Here is a 19,745-nt window from a genome sequence, read left to right on the forward strand (position 1 = left end):
ATTTCGTAACTCTACTGTTCTGTTTAATAAAATTATTCGTTTAGATACTTATCACAACATGTGGAATATATCGTAGGAACCCTGCCTGTGTCTTAACGTGTGTATTTGTATGTGTGTGCGTGCGTGTGAGTGTGGTGTGTGTGTGTGTGTACATATATGTATGAGAGTGTGTGTCCATATGTCCAATTTTACAACCACAGCGAGAATCCCGTTTATACATCAGGTATTGGAACCAATGTAATTTTAGCGAGTTCAAATTTCTGCAGACACGCAAAAACAATCTCCGTGTTTATACGCGACAATGGAAACACAATGCACACACTTTTACAATATTTCTCTTTTCCTTATTGAAAATTGAACTCACCGAAGTTGCACCGACACTCTAATCCCTGGATTACATTAATGCAGCTTCCGCTCACGGGCTCGTAGCGTCTCCCTCGGCGCTCAAAATTACGTAAACGCGAATTACATTTTGCGCAAAGACTATTTACAGGGGAAACAATTGGAGAAACGATTCGATAACAATTAAAATATCGGGTGTCGCACAATCGCGCGCGGGACGGTTTGAAAATTTCATTCTCGCATCCGCGCGAATTGTTTCTCTCATCGGCACAAGTCGCTCTATCGCTCTATTATTATTCCTATCTACAGAGATTCCAAATATCAAATGAATCGCAAGTAAAGTTTAATTCCCGTCTTCGATGGTATATCGTGAAATTTTTCGCATCGCGTGTGCGATACACAAATAAATTGGAAGCGACAACTTATAGGACGCGATATTATTGCATCAGCGACAAAGGAGACCGGAAGGGAAACCATACGAGATCGCGGCCAACTTTCGTCGCCCGTGGCTCGAGGAAGGGAGTTTAAAATCATTATAATCACAGTTCAATTCTCAGCACAATTGCGCGGACTAGCATAATATCTCTGGCACTCGGTGTAGAAGGCATAAGTCGAAACGTCTTATTTTTCCAGAGAGAAAGAAATTTAACTATCTACTATAAAACGCGAAATATTATCCAATGATAATTAAATGTAATTATCAATATAATTTCTACGATAATACGATAATAGCGCAATGCATTATCAATTTAGTACATCTTTTATATAATTCAAGATAAACGAAATTGTGTATGTTGCGACTTAAAACCTCTTTATCAAGCACCAAAAATAATTTTATCAAATAATTTGCAAAATATTATATACTTTTCTAGATAACAAGATATGAATAGACATGTGAATAGAGATATAAGTATAAGCTTATGTTTAGAAAATGTAGAGTTTCAACTTATTAACATTTTATTTATTGCGATGAAATGATACAGAAAGAGAATAAAATAATTATCATCAGGTATACATAATATACTCCTGGACAAAATTAACGTATAATTTTTTTTACTTTTTCTTTAAAAGCTGATATTTAATTTTAAATTTTAAAGAAAAAGTGAAAAAGAAATTATGCGTTAATTTTGTCCAGGAAAATATATATCTATCTGAAAGTAGAGTGTTCAGTATTTCAGCATTACATTTTACATAACTTAGGCCCAGTTCAACAGTGGCTAGTTAGCTTAACTAGTAGTTAAGTAGTGATGCCAATCACTGAAACAAAATTCGGTAAGCTATTTACAAGGTACTATTTAGATTTTGACAAGTTGCATTTTCGCATAATATACATAAGAAATATTGAAAATATATATACATATATATTGAACACTAAAATAATTAATATTCAGCTTTGTTCTCATTACGATACCTCATCGCAAAACGAAAATGGATATCAAAACAAATCGTATACGAGCACCAAATTTTTGTCATGAGGAAAAACTGGTACTTGTATCATTAATAAAAAAATACAAATTGATAATAGAAAATAAGCGGACTGATGCTGTGAGTGTTAGAGACAAAGACGAGGCTTGGCTGAAGATATTGGACGAGTAAACTTGTCAAAATCTAACCTTGTAAATAGCTTACCGAATTTTGTTTCAGTGATTGGCATCACTACTTAACTACTAGTTAAGCTAACTGGCCACTGTTGAACTGGGCCTTAGTCTTCTTATATAATTTGTACAAAGACTCTACATTCCCCGCTTATACTCACATTTATCCACATCGCCCATAGTCCGTATTAGAAAACCATTCAAGTTCCATCGCTCTCGATTACCGCCGAGGGGACAGCTGTGTCGTGTGTCCGCGATGTCGCGGGCTCGGTTTTAAAGAATGTTGCGGACAATCGCGAGGCCCGTATCGCGCATTTTACTCGTCTACGTTGATCAGCCTGATGGCGCGACCTAGACACGAAGTCGTCAAGGGGATCATTTCGTTCAGCGCCGTCGTCTCCCGCAGCAGATGCACGCTACCCTCGTAAGTCGTCGGACGGTGTTATTGCGAGGACGTCCGCGGTGGTTGGCCGTTGGGCGGCGGCGGGGGTGGGGGTGGCGGTTGCGGGTGCACCTGGTGGGACAGGAGACTGTGCGCCTGCACGTGGGCCGCCGCCGGATGGTGATGGTGGTGCTGATGGTGATGGGAATAGAAGATGGGCTGCGCCGTGGTGGGCGCGCACGAGGTGCCGACGCCGACGCCGACGCCCACACCGACGCCGACCGAATGCGACAAGGCGGAGGTCGCGCCGACCGACGACGGCGCCGGCGGACCCGGTGGTCCTGGCGCCGTCACCGATACGGAAACGCCGGACGTGGCGGTGCCGGCTGATGCCTCGTGATAAAGAATCGGCACCCTGACCAGCCTCTGAGTGGCATGCGCCATATTCGCGGCCTCAAGTTCAGCGGCCAGCTGCCGCTTCCACTTGTTCCGCCGATTTTGGAACCAGATCTTCACCTGGGTCTCGGTGAGCCTGAGAGAAGCGGCGAGACCGGCTCGCTCCGAGGACGAGAGATAGCGCTTCAGGTCGAACGTGCTCTCCAACTGGAACACTTGCGACCTGGAGAATACTGTCCTCGTCTTCTTCTTGCGCTTTATGCTATTCGACTCGCGACCGTCGACGCCGACTTGCACGTTGTTCTGGCCGCTATTATTGTTGCCGTTGCCACCGCCACCGCCGCCGCCGCCACCCCCGCCCGCCGAGGTACCGTGAAGGCTCGTCGAGGTGGATTCGCCTTCGCCGTCGGCGTCTGCACAATCGTCCGCATCGCCGAGATCATCGTGAACCTCGTCGCCGCTCGACGGACTCCTAGCACGGTGCAAACGATCGTCGCCGTTATCGTCGTCGAGCTCGTCTGCGCAAAAAAATATACGCGTCTTGAGTTTCCATTACTGTGTACCTTCTCCATGTATTTGTAATAAATCCGCGCGATCTGCGTATTTACCTCGCATTATAATTAATTATATGCAAGACCCACATTATGTATTGATCGTATATAATCAAATCGTTAATGAGAGAAAGGTAAATGCGTTAATCGCCCTTCTTTTTAAATATGATCTGCATGCGTCAATCAATCTGAGAGCGCTTTGGATTTACAAATTCTCTCACGCGGACTCCGATAAATCGCTATTATACAATTTCTCTATCCGTATTGAATATTTAATCAATTAATAGAATGCTAATTAATATTCTATTAATCCATTTTGATATAATTGTTGCGTATTGAATTGCGTATGTAAACGCAGATACATCATTCGATGACATTATTTGTGCGACGTACGCATATTTGTATAAAATACCGCCGCCGCGTTTCCTTTTAAAGTACATGGCGATAGAAAAGGAACGCGTAACAATTTTATTCATTTCCTCTGTAAATATTTTCTTTTCTACATTTATGTTTTTTAATTGGCATGCAATATTTCACGAGATAAATCGAATATTTCAGCAATTTTTTCCAGAAAATTTCTGCTATGGAAATTATTCGGTAATTAAATTTTTCTAAAACATTGCAATAATTGTTTTAATAGGATATATATTTTCACAATAATATAAAATATAAAATGTAAAATATAAAATATAAATATAACGACATTTGAAAATATTGTGATCGGAGATAAATGATCATTTTATTATTAATAATAGTGTCATTAATATGCGTAGGATGGTTTTAATTCTTTCTCTTTATAAATAATCGTTGTAGCGTAGATAAAAAAGTCAGCTGAAACGAAACTAAATACGATTCTTTTTTCAATAATTTGATATTTGTTGGGAGAAATATATAATCGAACGAAACATATTTTTAAAAATACATGTTTTTCAGTTTTTCATTAAGTGAATATCATTACTATTATTATTGAAACAATATCCATTGACAAGATCTCTTGATTTCCTTTACATACACATATGTCCTTAAGTATTTTATTGTCTTTATTTTTCTGTACTTTTTATATTTAAATTATATCTATCTATTTTTATATCTATTAATTTTTAAATAACTATATAAGAAATTAGGCTCTGTGTATAAAACATAAACTTAAATTTAAAGGCCATAAGAGCTAAACGCGGATGATAGTGCGTAAGTTCAACGAGAAAATAAGTTTTTCGTTGAAACTTATTTGTGTGCACAGGGCACAAATTTTCTTGGTACGATACCAAGCAAATTTAAATAATTCTCAATTCGAGAATTTATTTAATTATTATCCCTCTTTCCCCCCTGTAATGTTGTAGGCGAGAAAAATATCGGGCCGAAAGTCGCTGAATATTTTTTGGCCCGATATTTTTCTCGCCTACAACATTACAGGGGGGAAAGAGGGATAATAATTAAATAAATTCTCGAATTGAGAATTATTTAAATTTGCTTGGTATCGTACCAAGAAAATTTGTGCCCTGTGCACACAAATAAGTTTCAACGAAAAACTTATTTTCTCGTTGAACTTACGCACTATCATCCGCGTTTAGCTCTTATGGCCTTTAAATTTAAGTTTATATTAATTTTTAATTTTTAAATTAGATCCTTAGGATATAATTTAAATATAATATGTAATCTCTGGAAAATTAAGATAACTAAAAATTATTATTACTATCATCGTAGGTAAGAATTTAATATTATATGTGACATGGACATATCAAGTGGAAAGAGTCTAGTGAGCGATCGTAGATGTGTTTATAGGTGCGGATAGTAACTATCTATTGTAAGTGCTTAGGCAAGGTGGCAGAAGCGAAACGATAAGGCGATCGACGTTGATTTGTCGTGGTGGAAGCCGTGGAAGCCTTACGCATATTTGTATACGCGAAGAGATATACAGATAGATATACGCGTACTCGTTTCTATACAACGCATGTAGACAATATATCTGTATATCTATGAGAGGTCTCGCGTTAACCCTGGTTTCTTTTCACCTTCTCTTTGCGATTTTACATCCGTGAATTGTGGCATATAGTCTTCAAAAGCTCGAGTCGTGTGAATATGTTTTAATCTCCCTTTTAAATATGATAATTTAATCAGATTTTTAAATATTAAACACACATTTTATTATGCATGAAAATATTAAATATGAAATACTTTGCATCTTCATATCTCTATCTTTCGTTTAATCAAGGTTTCGAGAGAAGGGACATGTTTCATACAACGTACACTTTTCCTTCGACTGTACTTCCTCTTGGATTATCCTAAATAAGCCGTCTCGATCTGCTCGCAGGTACGCAGAGATGGATAGAAGGAACTGGGACTTACCTCGCTGAGGGAAAGACGCGGACGCGGGACTGACGCGGCTGAGGGTGCCGACCACGTCGCTCGGCGAGGGATGCTCGAGGGTTTGCAGGCTGTGGGTCGGCCTCCAGGGAAACGGCCAGCCGGTGCCGCCGAGCAGGACGCCGCGGATACCGTCGGCGTCGACGATGTCCGGAGATTGGCCGGCGACCTGCACCGCGTTACTGAGAGCGGACGACGCCGCGGCGGCCAGCCGCGAATGGTGCTGGTGCTGCTGCTGCTGATGCTGATGGAGATGCTGCAGCGTCGACGGGTAGAACAGGCCGCCGATGCCGACCGGGTATCGGCTCGCTATCAATCTACGACAAGATGACGCATGCGATGTTTTACTGGTACATAGTACTGTATAGAGAGATCTATCGACTGAAGAGAGATATATCTAGTGATTGAGAGAGTTAATGGGAGACGAGGTTTTCTTCGTAATAAAGGTATGTGAAGATTTAAACTAGGTTTCAATTGTCAATCTTATTCGGATATAGATTTTTCAACGAATGAGATGTGTCTAGTTGATCGGTTTTGATTTTTTTTTTTAAATTAAGATGTTGATCGTAGAGATAGCTTTGTCGTTACAAAAGCAGTTGAAAGCAAGAAAATATCTTTTAGATGTATTTCTTGACTCTAATTAAATAAACAAACGTTCTTATTATTATTTAAATATGCAAGAAGACTTTATTTTCTCAGTATTTTAATTTGAAGAAGTCTTTCTGTTATTGAGGCACTTAATGTTGGATATTAAAAATTCTTTAATAAATGAAAAAATCGATTAATGTTTAAGTCGGGATTTTTTAAACATAGTCTATAGATGGTTTTTTTTACATTATAATGTAACTATTATTTGCAGAGATTTAAATGTTATGTTTAATTTAACGTAATATTCGCGTTATTATATTAGATTATATATTTTAACATGATATGAACGCGAAAAGTAATGTTTTTACGCCAAAAGTAAGATCATGTAATTTAAGAATTGACTTTGGTATTAGATAACTTGCAAAATCCGTGAACTTTAAATTTTACATCAACTTTTATACAAAAGAATTAACTGCCACGAACATCGCATACGAATTTCGACTTTACTTTCGAAAAATCACGAATACAGTTATCGCTATAAATATGAAGAGAATCTGTATTTGTGATAATTCGAGCATGCGTTTGTTACATACGTGGATAAGTATAGCCGGCGGCCATTACTACTTCGGATTTACTCAACCACTCGGGAGAAAGCAAAGCTTTCCACTGTCGGAATATTTGGAAACGGTGTTTGCGCCGCAACAATGGCCAGACGTGCTACGGATAAACGCTCGACTGGCTATTAAGAGCAAAAATCCGCTTAGAGCAAGAAGCTGTCGAAGAGATCGCCGCGTTAACCGGAGGGTATTATACCTGCGTCGTGGGCCCTTCCAGTGGCGAGTCTAATGGTGGGATCTTATGCGCGCGGAAAAGATCTTAATTAAAATGGTTCCTTTAATTATAAAAACAGTTTCCATGTACTAGTCTCGAAAAATGTATATTCCATTTCGATAATATGATACGATAAAGCATTTTGTGAAATTTTGCAATTCGTGGCGCGATGGTCAGAGCCTTTAGATTATTCATCAGATCACTGGGTCTTCACGGCCAGTTCTTCAGCTGTTAAATTTGCTCGCTGAGAACACTCTCGTTTTTCCCCGATCATTACTTCCGATTGCGGCTAAGTGGCCGTTGTTGCAACTATACACGCCGGAAACTTAATGCGAGCAACACCGATTTGCGGCGACGATTCGGATAGAAATATAGGCAGGCAGGCAAGATCGCCGGCAGGCAGGTTGGTTAGGCATGTGGGCCGAGGAGGCTTCGGAAGCCCTAGCACTTCCCTATATTCCTCTTCCTCGCTTCCCCGGCAGTTCGTCTGCGACGAGCGATCTGATCTCGTTTCGATACGCGTCTCGTCTCGCGAAAGCGTATTTGACATCGCGAGCACTTTGCATCTAGTGTCGCTTAGCCAACGATATAGGTCCTGTTCCTACAGTAATAGATAGGTTAAACAATTTGTTCGCTAGAGCAGTGCTAGTTTAATTGTCCGCGATTGATGAAATTTATTTCGGTAATTCATTTTGGAAATTCTTTAGCGATATTCTTCGTTTGTCTTGAACAATGTAATATTTTTTTCTTAACTTTTATGAAGCGGTATTGACATCGCGAGTACTTTGCATCTAGTGTCGCTTAGCCAACGATATAGTCCTGTTCCTACAGTAATAGATAGGTTAAACAATTTGTTCGCTAGAGCAGTGCTAGTTTAATTGTCCGCGATTGATGAAATTTATTTCGCTAATCCATTTTGGAAGCTCTTTAGCGATATTCTTCGTTTTTCTTGAAACAATGTAATATTTTTTTCTTAACTTTTATAAAGCGATATTAATCTCCTAAGATTGCATAATTCAAGAATCTTACAATTTGATATCAGAAACATCTTCGTACTATTTAAATTCCAAAAAAGTATTATTGTTTTTTTTCTTGTTTTTTCGAAATGTTCTTGAGCCAATTAAAATTACAATAATGCATTCGCGGTTTTTTTTTTTAGAGAAATGTTTAATAAATTTTTCTTCATTTTTGATAAATTGATCTAACATCGATCTCTTTTTCAGCTTCTTGTCTTAACAAATCAGCAATGCTTCTATATGATTTGATATCTGTTCAATAAAATTCACACATCAATTGTTTATCATCGAGATGAGGGTGTTACTCCGAGCGATAAATATAATAATAACAACGATAACGAGACTTGCTGGGATCGAAGCGAAGAGGAGGAATTAAGAGAAATTCTTTCTTAGAGAATTCTTGAGTGACACGCGATCTTCGGCACCTCTTTCTTATTTCCTCCCCCGATTTCCTCGGCATCGAAACGAGATATCGAGGTGCTCGAGAGGGCTTCGCATGGCTAACGGGAGAGGAGAGACGATGGTCCGGGACACACAAATGCCGCGTAAAAGATAAAGGAAATCTGACAACCGCCTGTTTGTAAGCATTCAGGGACCCTTCCCTGAAGGAGCAGGTATAAACACCAAACACTCGGCTTTCTCTCGGTGAAGAGATCCTCCACCTTTTACTGTCTAATTCCGCAGAACTTACATCCTGAACGGCCACGAGCACTCGGCGGCTAGTCGGTTTACGAGTTCTTTTTCCGTAGGTAGGTACTTAAGGTATTTTTCAGCGATACCTCTCTCAAATGAGCTCTCTCTATCCAGGCCATCGAGCATGCACTTGACTCGCGCGTCTTGCCTCTGATTTCCATTCTTCTCCTGTCGATGATCTCTCGAGTGTAACAATTGTATTCGCGCGTCCATATTTAATTCCTAACTAATAATGTTTATTTCCCCCTTATATAATCTATTAGCTTTGTAATAATATCTTTTAGTAAGTTTTTTTAAAATAATTTTAACAATGATTTTTTATCACATTTGTAAGTTAAAGAAAAATCTCAAAAGAGAAATAATCTTTTCATATATTATTTTTTTTCTTTTAGATATAATATAATTTTAAATATATAATATATTATAATATAATCTTTTAGATGTAATATACTTTGGTAATGAAACTACTTTCCATATGAAAGTAAAAGTTACTTAATGAATTAGAAAATACATTTTTATTCATTTTATATTATTTTTTATATGAAATCATCAATTTTATGTTTAAAGTTTAATAATTAAAATACTTACTTTTAAAATTATTTACCGAGAAAAATTTCAAGGATATATCAAGAGAGAAAAAATACATGTTTATAATTCAACATATCATTAATCGATATTATTAATTTATTTGTAACTTGATTTGAACAAATTTGTTAACATTTTTGCATTGGCACTATTTTTTTTTAAATCTGTATATATTTTTAATACGAGCAATGCGCTTTTATTGAAAATTTCCGTTAAAGTTTACCCTCCGTGTCTTTAATAACATGTTATACCGCTTGCTTGTATTGATTATTATTCTGCTTCTGCTTGCGTTCAATGAGTAAGTGCCATTCTCAAATATAAACTCTTTATGCCGTTAACGATCGCTCGTAACACGATACGTTTCGTCGTGTATCGTTACACTAGGGATAGTTAAGAGCGAAGAAAGAGAAGTCGATCGTGTTCACTAGCGAAAGTGCGCCTAAAGCGGTTTGCAATCTGTATGCTTAACATGCGATCATTATTCTATTGAGAAAAAGGAATAAAAACAAAGAAATAGCAGAAAAAGTAGATTATTGGGATATTAACGAGAATAGAGTAAAGAGAAAAGAAATAGACGAATGATAATTTATATTTATTACTAACTTTTGGATAATATTAAAAAATAAATCCTACTTATGTAATCATTTTTCATTTAATTTTCTTTCGTTTATACACACATATGATTGCATGTCAAAATCTATCAGCAGTGTCTTATGAAGCGTCATCGGGATGACCCAACAACAATTTATTGGCTTTCAAAGTGTTCGATTAAATCTGCTAGTTAGCTTCATTGGGTTTTAACTTGTAATGGATGAAACGGAAAATTTACTTTCATCTTTACCAGAGGTAACTTTAACTTGTAATGCATATTCTAGAGGAAACTTTATTATCAGAATTATCCGTTCTAACATAAATTCTTTGTCAAAGAATTATTTTACAGAGAAATAATATTAGACATTATAAGGATGCAAATTACGTTGAAGACTGATTTATCGAAGGCCGGGATGAAATTATATATTTTTCGATTCGTTATACGTTATGCTATACATTTCGCGTCTTCTTGTACAATTTTTTAATCGAGAGACCATTTTGCGAGCGAATCAGTGTCGGATGAAACGCAGAGAATTGTATCTCACCGCAATTACGATCCGTGGTCCATATGTACGTCCGCCGCCGTCGCTCATTCCGCATTTGTTCCCAACGTCGAAACATCCATATCGTTCGCGAATAGGCGATCATACACAATAGGCTTTATCGTATCTTCCTTTGAAACTTGTAGCGCGATTCCACCCTAATTAACGAATCATTCATCAGCGCTGTAATTAACGAGGCAGTCTCTGTCACGGATTATCGGATCCTTTCGTTCGCGGCAGTATCGCGCCCGCGGTAACGTTTCTGAATATAAGCTCTCGCAAAATCGCGACGAGCAAAAAATATTTTCGCGATACCCCATACTCGAATCAATGGCTTTTGCGAGCCGCACGAACGAAACGCAGGAATTGGAAACGCGACAAAATGCGAATGCGTGTGTTATTAATTCGTTTACGCGCGATGGGCAAATTCAATTTTCTAGATAAATTTTATAATAGTTTGATTAAAATACGAAGACGCCCATCTTTTTAATTCCCACAATTTTTTTGGGTCAATTCGGATCCCTTAAAATGTGCAGCGTGTACGTGTCAATCCTCAAGCACATTTCTTCAGTTCAAGTCGCATTTTAAGAAGTCGGAGGTTCTCGGAGATGCACTGAGAAAAATCGTTTGATTGTACCAACAAGACATATATGATTGAAGACATTTTGGTTAAATCAAACAAGAATTTCTAGTTATCATGATAAGACTCGATTTTTTATAACTAGAACGTTTAATAGATTTTACTATAAGGATTTGGTTAGTATTTTCTGGTTGGATCTATAAAATTTCTTGTTACATTAATTTCTTTGCTTGCCGCTAGGCGACGAGCCACTCTTAACTTAACTCGTATTCAATATTTGCCATGAAATGTATATAAAGAACTAGAATTAACATTAAATCCAAAGTATATTCTTTTTCTCTTACGAGCAGTAGTGCCAGAAAGAGGACGCTAGCTCTCTGATGTATGTGTTTGAGCTTCATCCTCTTCTTGCATCACTGTTTATCAGTTTAATTTCTAACAAACTGAATTTAAAATAAATTTTATTCAATAATCTTGTTGGAATTCAGAATATTTAAACAGACTTTTGAGATTAGATGGAAAAAATTTTAGACGACTTGGTGCTGGTGAGTTTAGTATTATTAACCAGAAAATTTGATAAATTTAACAGGAAGAAATTAATCAGATTCATCTGGTAATTCCTACAAGAATTCTGGTTCGTCCATTTTCCAACAGACATACTGGTTGAATCTACCAGAATTCTAATTAATGCAACCAGATTTTTTCTCAGTGTGCGATTGTTACGATTTCATAAAGCGTGCATCAGTATATATCGGACGTATCTCTCTCTCCCACGCGTAAATCTGCGCGCGTACTTATTCCTGCGGAGAAATATTATTATTTGATCAGTCATAAGTAGGAGGATGGAGGCTGCCGAGATCGCATGGCGTCTCACTCGTCTCTCCACGACCTTGGCGAGCGAGAATCTCAAAAGCTGGCGTAGAGCGGCGATTTAATAATAAATCGGGTCTAGAACTTGCGCGCTTCCTCCCGGAAGAGAGACGTAAGGGCTGCTGGCTTTTCAGCTAAATGGGCCGCGGGATAGGTGCCTGTTTCTCGAGGGAATCTTAGGCTCCTTAACCTTGGACTATACGTGTACGGTGTTTCATCCGCATCCATTATGCACTCAACGCCTAATTGATTTTTTACTGCCCCTCTTGAGGGGGATATCCTATCGGTATCTCGACGCGCGTGACGGGAATTACAGGGAATTTTGTTGGCAGTAGCTGGCAACGTTAATTAGCGTGCTTGCGAAATATGCTCCGGATATACGTATACATTGTCCGTACATATACGTACACGGTGTATTGCGTGAACGCACGATCATCGCGAAATTCTACGCTGCTGCGCAAATTTTTCAAATTTTGTCGAATTGTATTTAAACGCGCAAATGGATCCAAATAGGATATATATAGTAATTTTATGGCGTGGTGCGATTATTATGAGCGAGACGCGCTTCTTTTGCTCTTTGTTGTGCAATCGTAGAAATGAAATCATCAGTGCATCACTATATCCATTTTACGTAAAGTTGCATTTGCGGATGGACTTTTATCGGAACAAGAAAGAAGTTGATTATATTTTTCAGGATGTGGCATTACATCGTCAATGTAAGCATCGCTTTTACAATTAGTTTATCTAATTAAAAAAATTAATACTTGATAATTTTTATATACACTACAAATTCTATACATTTAAATATTTCTATAAATATATAAATTTTTATTTATTTAAAAATTTTTTATTTTAAATATATAATATAAATATATAAATTTTTATAGACCTGATAAAGACAAGGATATAATTTACGAGGATTTTGCTGATCATAAGATGCTGTTTATAATCTGGTGTGGGTGTCAAAATCTCGTCCTTCGGCAAGAATAAAATTTGCTATATGCCTTGGACGAAAATCTGTTTACGTTTACCATTTATCAGTCGCGGTAAGTTTGTTTGCGCGAAGGGTTCCGTTCGACGAGGCTTTTCTCGTTGACTGAAGTGTGCCCCAACGGTGCATACGAGTGGAACTTAATCAACTGGTAAACGGGTGGAAAACAAGCAATAACGTAGCGCTGTCGCGGCGGTAGCCAAGCATGGCGAGGACGTGGAGAAAGGGCGACGAGAGCGAGGGTGGAGGGAGGGAGAGAGGAAGAGGGGAAAGACGGGCCGTCAATCGGGAGGGGGTGTAAATCTGATAAAATCATCTCGAACCCTCGAGTCTCTCTTGCCCCTTTGCGGCGCACAGTGCCGCGCTCGGATTCCTCGTAGATACAATATCCGATAGCAGCGCGGGGGCCCTCCTAAGTAACGTAAGTAATGTAAGAGGGTGGGTTGCTACGGTTGTTATTAAATGAGACAGCCTAATAGGCCCATTACGGACCCTTTCTCGGTCCATTCCCACATAATATAATCCTCACCGCACGCGCCCACTCGTTGTCCCTTAATGTCTCGCCACCCCCCAATATGTCGTGTATCTTGATCTGGAGTGAGCTCACGCCTACGAAAATCTTTGGTCTAAACGACTCGCGCGAAAACTGTCCCCCGGATACATCCCTTTCTACCCGTGATCCAGGTCGACGTGCGCGGATATTGCTATGGAACAGGATGTCCCGCGTTAACCGAGTCAAAATATTTCAAGCTTCTCCCAGGTGAATCTAGGAAGTTCAGCTTTCTTTCCGCGAAAATGTCGAACAAGGGTGCTCATTATTAATTGCAGCTTAATAATTTTCAATTTTGAACTTCTTAAGCAACTAAGTAACCAAGTCTTAATAAACTTCTTGTTAAAACAAGGATGATGCGGAATCAATTAAAAAGGAAATTTTGTTATTATTTCTAGAATATTAACTCGTACAGTATTAAAACATAATAGTGTATTTATTAAGTATCTTTATATAATTAAAGAAAGTTAAGTTTAAATTGATCAAAACTGAAAGAAAGAGAGAGAATGGTAATTTTCGAACATCTTACATAGATATATCTTCTTCAGTCAATTTCGAAAATACAACAATTATTTCATATGGCACAAATTAAAGTTTCCTAGACATTTATTAAACGAGTATTGTACACGTTTATAATTTAGTTAGTGCATTTTGTTGCATTCCTAATGCAAAAGAAAGAGAGAGAGCATTCCGTGCATTTGCACACATGTGCGTGTAAAATTATGTCAACAACAATGATAAAGCAATGGATATTAATCCGTCGCGATGGTATTGTCGAATCTCTCGGGTGTCAAAGTTTCACGAATGTGTATTTTTATCGTTAAAACATTAGCGCGCGGTGGAGTTTCTAATTGCCTGGGAGAGAGAAGAGAAGGGCGCGGTCTTAATTTATTCAACAATTCTGCCAATTACGCGAGCGGCGAATATGAATAACGACATTGTTGCGAATTAATTAATCATTAGTAAGTATTAGCAACTCCATTTGCTGACACTTTTGCATTAATATTAAATGGTGCCGACCATTGAATTAGCCTTTAAACGATAGCATTTAATTGTTGAATTATGCGGAAATGCATTTGTTTTATTTCCATTTAATTTTTTTATCATTAAAAAATTAAAAAATCTCAGAAAAATGTTTTACAAGCTGCATGTTATAAATAATAAACTATCGACGTGTGCTCGTGTTTTACTCGACTGACAGACATATCGTTCTACGTGAAATGAATGACGATCGCCAATCAGTACAAAGGTTCGAATTTCGGCCAGTTATTTCGACGCCATCAACCAATAAAACCGAAGGTCACATTGCCGCATCAACTGAGTTTAATATAAAGGTATTGTGTATGTTGTACGCGCAAATAACTGACACGCTCGCGATACACGTGTTTGCAACGTTGGAAAGTGCTCTCGCCGTGTTAGTAAAAAGCATTATTATAAAAACGTTGTTATGTATGCCTTTTCGCAAAATACAACGTTTGCTTTCCATGGAAATAAAAAATAAAAACATCGTTCGCGCTAGAATAACGCAAAGCTTCTTCGGCTAGTCGTTTTTAAGACTGAATTTAGAAACAGAGCTTCACTTTCACGGTTTCCTTGTCTGTTCCTGTCACACGACATATAAAGTTGTCGCAGATTTTGACCTTTCTTCAGGGTTTAAACTTAAAATCAAGAGAACAGCTGATCGTTTTCGAAATAACTCCTCTTAATATTTTCAATAATCAATTAAAAATTAACTAGAATTGGAGAAAATTAAGAAGATTATAAAAAAGAAAGAGAATTTGTTATGAAATGCACTTTCAATGGAATTTAAACGAGATAAAAATATCAAGCTAAACAATGTTAAAAATTAAAGAGAAAAAGAGACATGTATGCAAATTTTTTTTATTACGGAAAATAGACTTTAAAAAAGGCTACATTCTCGAGTGAAAGTGCATGACATCCATTACGTTCTATATATTAGCTGTGTATCTTACTTTTCAGAACGAGACATGTAAAATTCATTGACGCATCACCTAACCCTTGTATTCAGCTTAAGAATATCTTTCTGTCATATGTAAATAATGTAGAACCAACAGTCATTCGTGTTGTCAGTACTTTATATTTTCGTAGACGTTACGTAATCTCAGACAGAGTTATGCAATGACAAACTTATTTTTTGCAGCTGATAAGTGCATTTAATGATCTACAAAAATTACGGCAATTTTTGAAAATGTGATTGATAACAATATCGATATTATTGTTTATCGTTTTTATTTATTCGCGATGTGTTTAAAGTAATAGCAAACTATTTACAAGATATTTTTCATATGACATGAAGATAAGAATTAATCGTATCAATTAAATAATAAAATTTTAACAGCTGTTCTTTTTACACTATTTACTTTAGCCATCGTGGGACTTTATCCTTCAAGAGTTTTCATTTATCTACGAATCTATCAAATCAAACCGTCTCATCAAATTTCCAAGAACTAGAGACTCATCATCTATACGATTTTGCAGTCTCACGCATGAAAAGTGGTGCGAAAAGATTAATTCACCGGTTGTCGCTAAGAGAATTCGCAAAGACAGGAAATCGAGTCCAAGGCCACGTACCTTGATAGCATCGCGAGGTCTGCTGAGGTTTGGTGTCCCAGCAGCGGATTGGTGGAAGCGTCGCCGGGCGGCGAGAAGGTCGCGGTCGGACTGGTAGCACATCCGATACCGATACTCGCGGAATTCGCTCTGGCTTCCAAGCCAGTGTGGCCGGTCGCAGGGATCCCGCGCTGACCGCCGGACAACCTCAGGGACGTTGGCGAGGACGAGACTCTGCCGGGGCTGCCGCAGGACGGCGGGACCCTCTGCGAGTTTTGCGAGTTCGCCGGCGCCAGCGGGGACGTTCGGTCGACGTCCGATGACTGTCTCTCCCCGGAACCCGTGGACGTTGTCGAATCGACGGGCGGCGATTCCGGTCTGCCGAGGATGCTGGAGATGCTAAAGGACGTGTACTGAGGATTGCAGGCAGGCCTGAGCGCCGGTTTGCTGACCGAGTCGAAGCTAAACGAGTGGTGGTGATTGTTCAAGCCGCAGCCGGACTTGCCGTTCTTCTCCTGCAACAGCAGCTCCGCCGGCGTGGAGCTGCTCCTGGAGCCCTCCAACTCTAGATCCTCCTCCGACACGACCGACACCTCGATCTCCGTCTCGCCGGACATCCTACGTTCCTGGCCACCCGGGGAGACCTCCTGCTGCGGCAGTTCTTCCGCGGCTAGCTCAGCTAGCCCGACACGATTCTTTGAGCCAACTTCCGTTCCTCGCAGCCGCGCGTCCTTCTTCTTCTTCTCGATGCTTTTCGGAGCAAGTGGCCGACCGGTCGACGGAAGTTAAGCGGAATCCGTCTCGCGCGGCCCGTCCTCGGTGGACGATCGCATATCAGGATGACACACACACACGCACACACACACACAGGTACGTACAGCGCGTTGATCGTGACTCAGATGACGAGGTTCGTCAGTGGTAGATGATGCGCGGCCGTCGCCAGGACGTGCGTCTCGCGCGTCGTCGTGGATCGCAGACGGATCGCTCGATCGCGCGACATTCGTAAGCGATACCCTGGACGACAGGATGATAAGAGACAAGACACTTGGAGGGTCCACCCTTCGTCCTCTCCCCCTATCGTCCTTCCGCCACCTATCACACCCCCTCTCTCTCTCTTTTGCTCTCTCCTTCTTCACCACCACCTCTATCGGCTCCAGCCTGATAACTTCTCCTCTCCTTTTCTCCTTCCGCTCTCTTTCGTTCACGGCTCTCGTGCGCGCAAAGCGTTTCTCGCGCTTGCAACACCAGGCCAACGTGCGCTATCCGTGCCGTCACTTTCCTCGAGTCACTTCCACTGATCGTCGGGCACTCGTCACAAACGTTGCGTGGCCGTCATCGCGGGAAGAGTCATCGTCGCACGTTCGTCCTCCATCCGGTCCAACGAAACGCGACGGATTCGCGGATCGACGTCGAGGAGACGCGGAGAGAGAGCTTACGCGTACGTCGGATCGCTCGGACGGCGTCGGTTCGCGTGGCAAAAAATCACGGGATCCGCGAGCGAAGCGCGACACGATGACACGTTCGCGTCGGAATTTCGACTCGCGCGACGTAACGATAGAGCGTCGGCGCGCGCTGACAATATTCGGCCGTGCTAGAGAGAGAGCAGTGCGCACCCTCGTGTCCCGCGATACGCTTCGCGGCGCAAAGTGACGAGCCGCGGCGGATAGGAGCCCTGTGTGCTCGCTATTAAGGGTAGGAAAACGCCGGAGAAACCGCAGGTCACACGGATGAGGAGAGGCTCGCTCTCGCGCGCACATATATACGTGCAACACATATACACTCGCGTGTCCGTTTGCGAGAGGATAGGAGGAACACGGGGGGGGAGAGGGGGAGAGCGCGACGAGGAGGAGGAGGAGGGAGAACGGTGGCGACGGAAAGTAAGATAGAGAGAAAGAGCGCTTCGGAGTCACGCTTCGAGAGTCACGGGGTAGTTATTGCGCGCCGCGCGATAGCTAGACTGGTTGGGGTGAGCGTCGTTTGTTGGAACGGGGCGAGTGGATAAATTAGAGGGCGTCGGAGGGAGACGGAACGAGGGAACACGCTGGCGCGCGCGGTGGGAACCGGGGGGGAGGGAAGAAGGCAGAGGGGGATGACGAGCGAGAGCGAGCGCGGAGGACGGCTAAGCTGCAAGTTGTCGGAAGGGGTGTCGGGGCTGTTGGGGTAGGTAGGTAGGTGGCGGGGCGGAGCCTGCAGCTTGTCAGGGGTTGGTTTTGCGGACTTCTCATAGGATGGAGATGCGATCGATGACTCGACTACCCGCCGGGGTAACCCTCGCCGCGGACCAATCGCGTCGGTCGCGCCGTCCTTAACTCGGAAGATACTCGCCCTCGACGTTTCGCGCTCGAAACGCGAACCCACGGCGACGGGGTGGTTATACGCGAGACGACGGGGGCCGGGGGTAGGGGGGGAAGGTGGGATACGACGACGTGGGGGTAACACACAACCCGGTGGCGGTGGCCGTGCCACGCCGTGTTACTTATCCATTATAACACTCCAAGATCTTGATTTAAGCCTGCAGCCAGTGGTGAGCTTTTAACCAATTAGCCTTTATAGCCTACCCTTCCGCCCTCCCGCTTTCCGCCAACCCCTCTCCTTGCCTTTCTAGCTCGCCTCGTCGAGTCTCTTCCTACCCGTGGCCGCCGTTGGTGTATCTATACTTATACCAACGTCCTCGTTCACAACCGCACAATATACCCACCTAATCTACCGGCTCTCTTCATCCTTGCTCGTTCCCTCTCTCTCTCTCTTTCTCTTTCTTCTCTTTGCTCTCTCATTTGGATCTTCTCATTTTCTCTCTTTCTCTTTTTGAGAATCTCTATTACCTTCTTTGTGCCTTATGTACCTATATGCATTATACGCATCGGTGTATTAACGCGTTGCATTCGCGCGTGCAAGTACATTAAACGCATCCGTTGAAAGAGGATATCGGACGTTTGTCGTCCAGGTAAATTAAGAGGAGTACTGCGGGGGCTTAAATACTCGTCAAGGCGACGCAAATTAAGGGTAGATCACGCGGACGACTCGGGCCGCGACATGCGATCGTCCTCTCCCCGTTTGCTTTCCTAGCGGGCTACGCGTCAGGTTTATCGATTGGAGGACGCTTCCTCGGACTCTCGAGCTGCATCCGTGAAATAATAATCGCCATATTCCGCTTGTGGATCGCGGATTGATTATTTATTGCCTTCAGTTTCCTGAAATATGTTCAAAATAATATTGAATATCCGAACACGCGCAATTATTATGATGATTCATTTATCAATGAAACATTCTTTTTGGAAAAATGTAATTAAGGAGAATTAAAAATATAGTGTAATGTTGTTGAATCGAGACAAATTTGAATTTGAAATATTTTTTTTTGTTTTTGATCAATTTCTTCTTTTTTATTAATAATGTATTTTTTTTATATTCTTTATTATATTTTACATGTTTTGATAAAAATATATCTTTGGTATAAAATAATTTGTAATACCATAATTAGGTCTTCCTAGAAACTGTCAAGAGGAGTTCGATATTTGCCAAAAATCAGTCTCTGTATTAATTTTCGACAATTAGTTAAACTTGGAGCATTGGGAATAATTAAAATAATATACCATCCAATTCCTAAAGAGCGATAATTCTCAAACGGGATATTTTTCCCGACAATCACACCTTAATGCGTTACATCTCTTAATCCGTCCAATCAAGTTCGTCTTTCTGTAATCCACGGA

General features: G+C 40.7%; 1 protein-coding gene across 1 annotated transcript; it reads right to left on the bottom strand.

Annotated features, from left to right (window-relative positions):
* Positions 1–1,649: 1,649 nt before the first annotated feature.
* Hmx (H6 family homeobox) lies at positions 1,650–17,618 on the bottom strand. Its single transcript, XM_083096296.1, has 3 exons — positions 16,060–17,618; positions 5,613–5,947; positions 1,650–3,233 (listed from the first exon to the last, which is right to left on the bottom strand). The coding sequence occupies exons 1-3, from the start codon at positions 16,653–16,655 to the stop codon at positions 2,380–2,382; spliced, it is 1,785 nt and encodes a 594-aa protein (XP_082952422.1). The 5' UTR covers positions 16,656–17,618; the 3' UTR covers positions 1,650–2,379.
* Positions 17,619–19,745: the final 2,127 nt, after the last annotated feature.

Source organism: Camponotus vicinus, unplaced genomic scaffold (genome assembly GCF_025532165.1).
Source record: "Camponotus vicinus isolate PSW18456_S1 unplaced genomic scaffold, iyCamVici1.0 SCAF_4, whole genome shotgun sequence".
Classification (NCBI taxonomy): domain Eukaryota; kingdom Metazoa; phylum Arthropoda; class Insecta; order Hymenoptera; family Formicidae; genus Camponotus; species Camponotus vicinus.

Excerpts from the sequence above, each read along its gene's own strand:
- Hmx (XM_083096296.1), bottom strand. The coding sequence starts at position 16,655 with ATGTCCGGCGAGACGGAGATCGAGGTGTCGGTCGTGTCGGAGGAGGAT. Across the intron at positions 5,948-16,059 it reads GACCTCGCGATGCTATCAAG|ATTGATAGCGAGCCGATACC; the intron begins GTACGTGGCCTT and ends ATCTTGTCGTAG. Across the intron at positions 3,234-5,612 it reads CGCGTCTTTCCCTCAGCGAG|ACGAGCTCGACGACGATAAC; the intron begins GTAAGTCCCAGT and ends TTTTTTGCGCAG.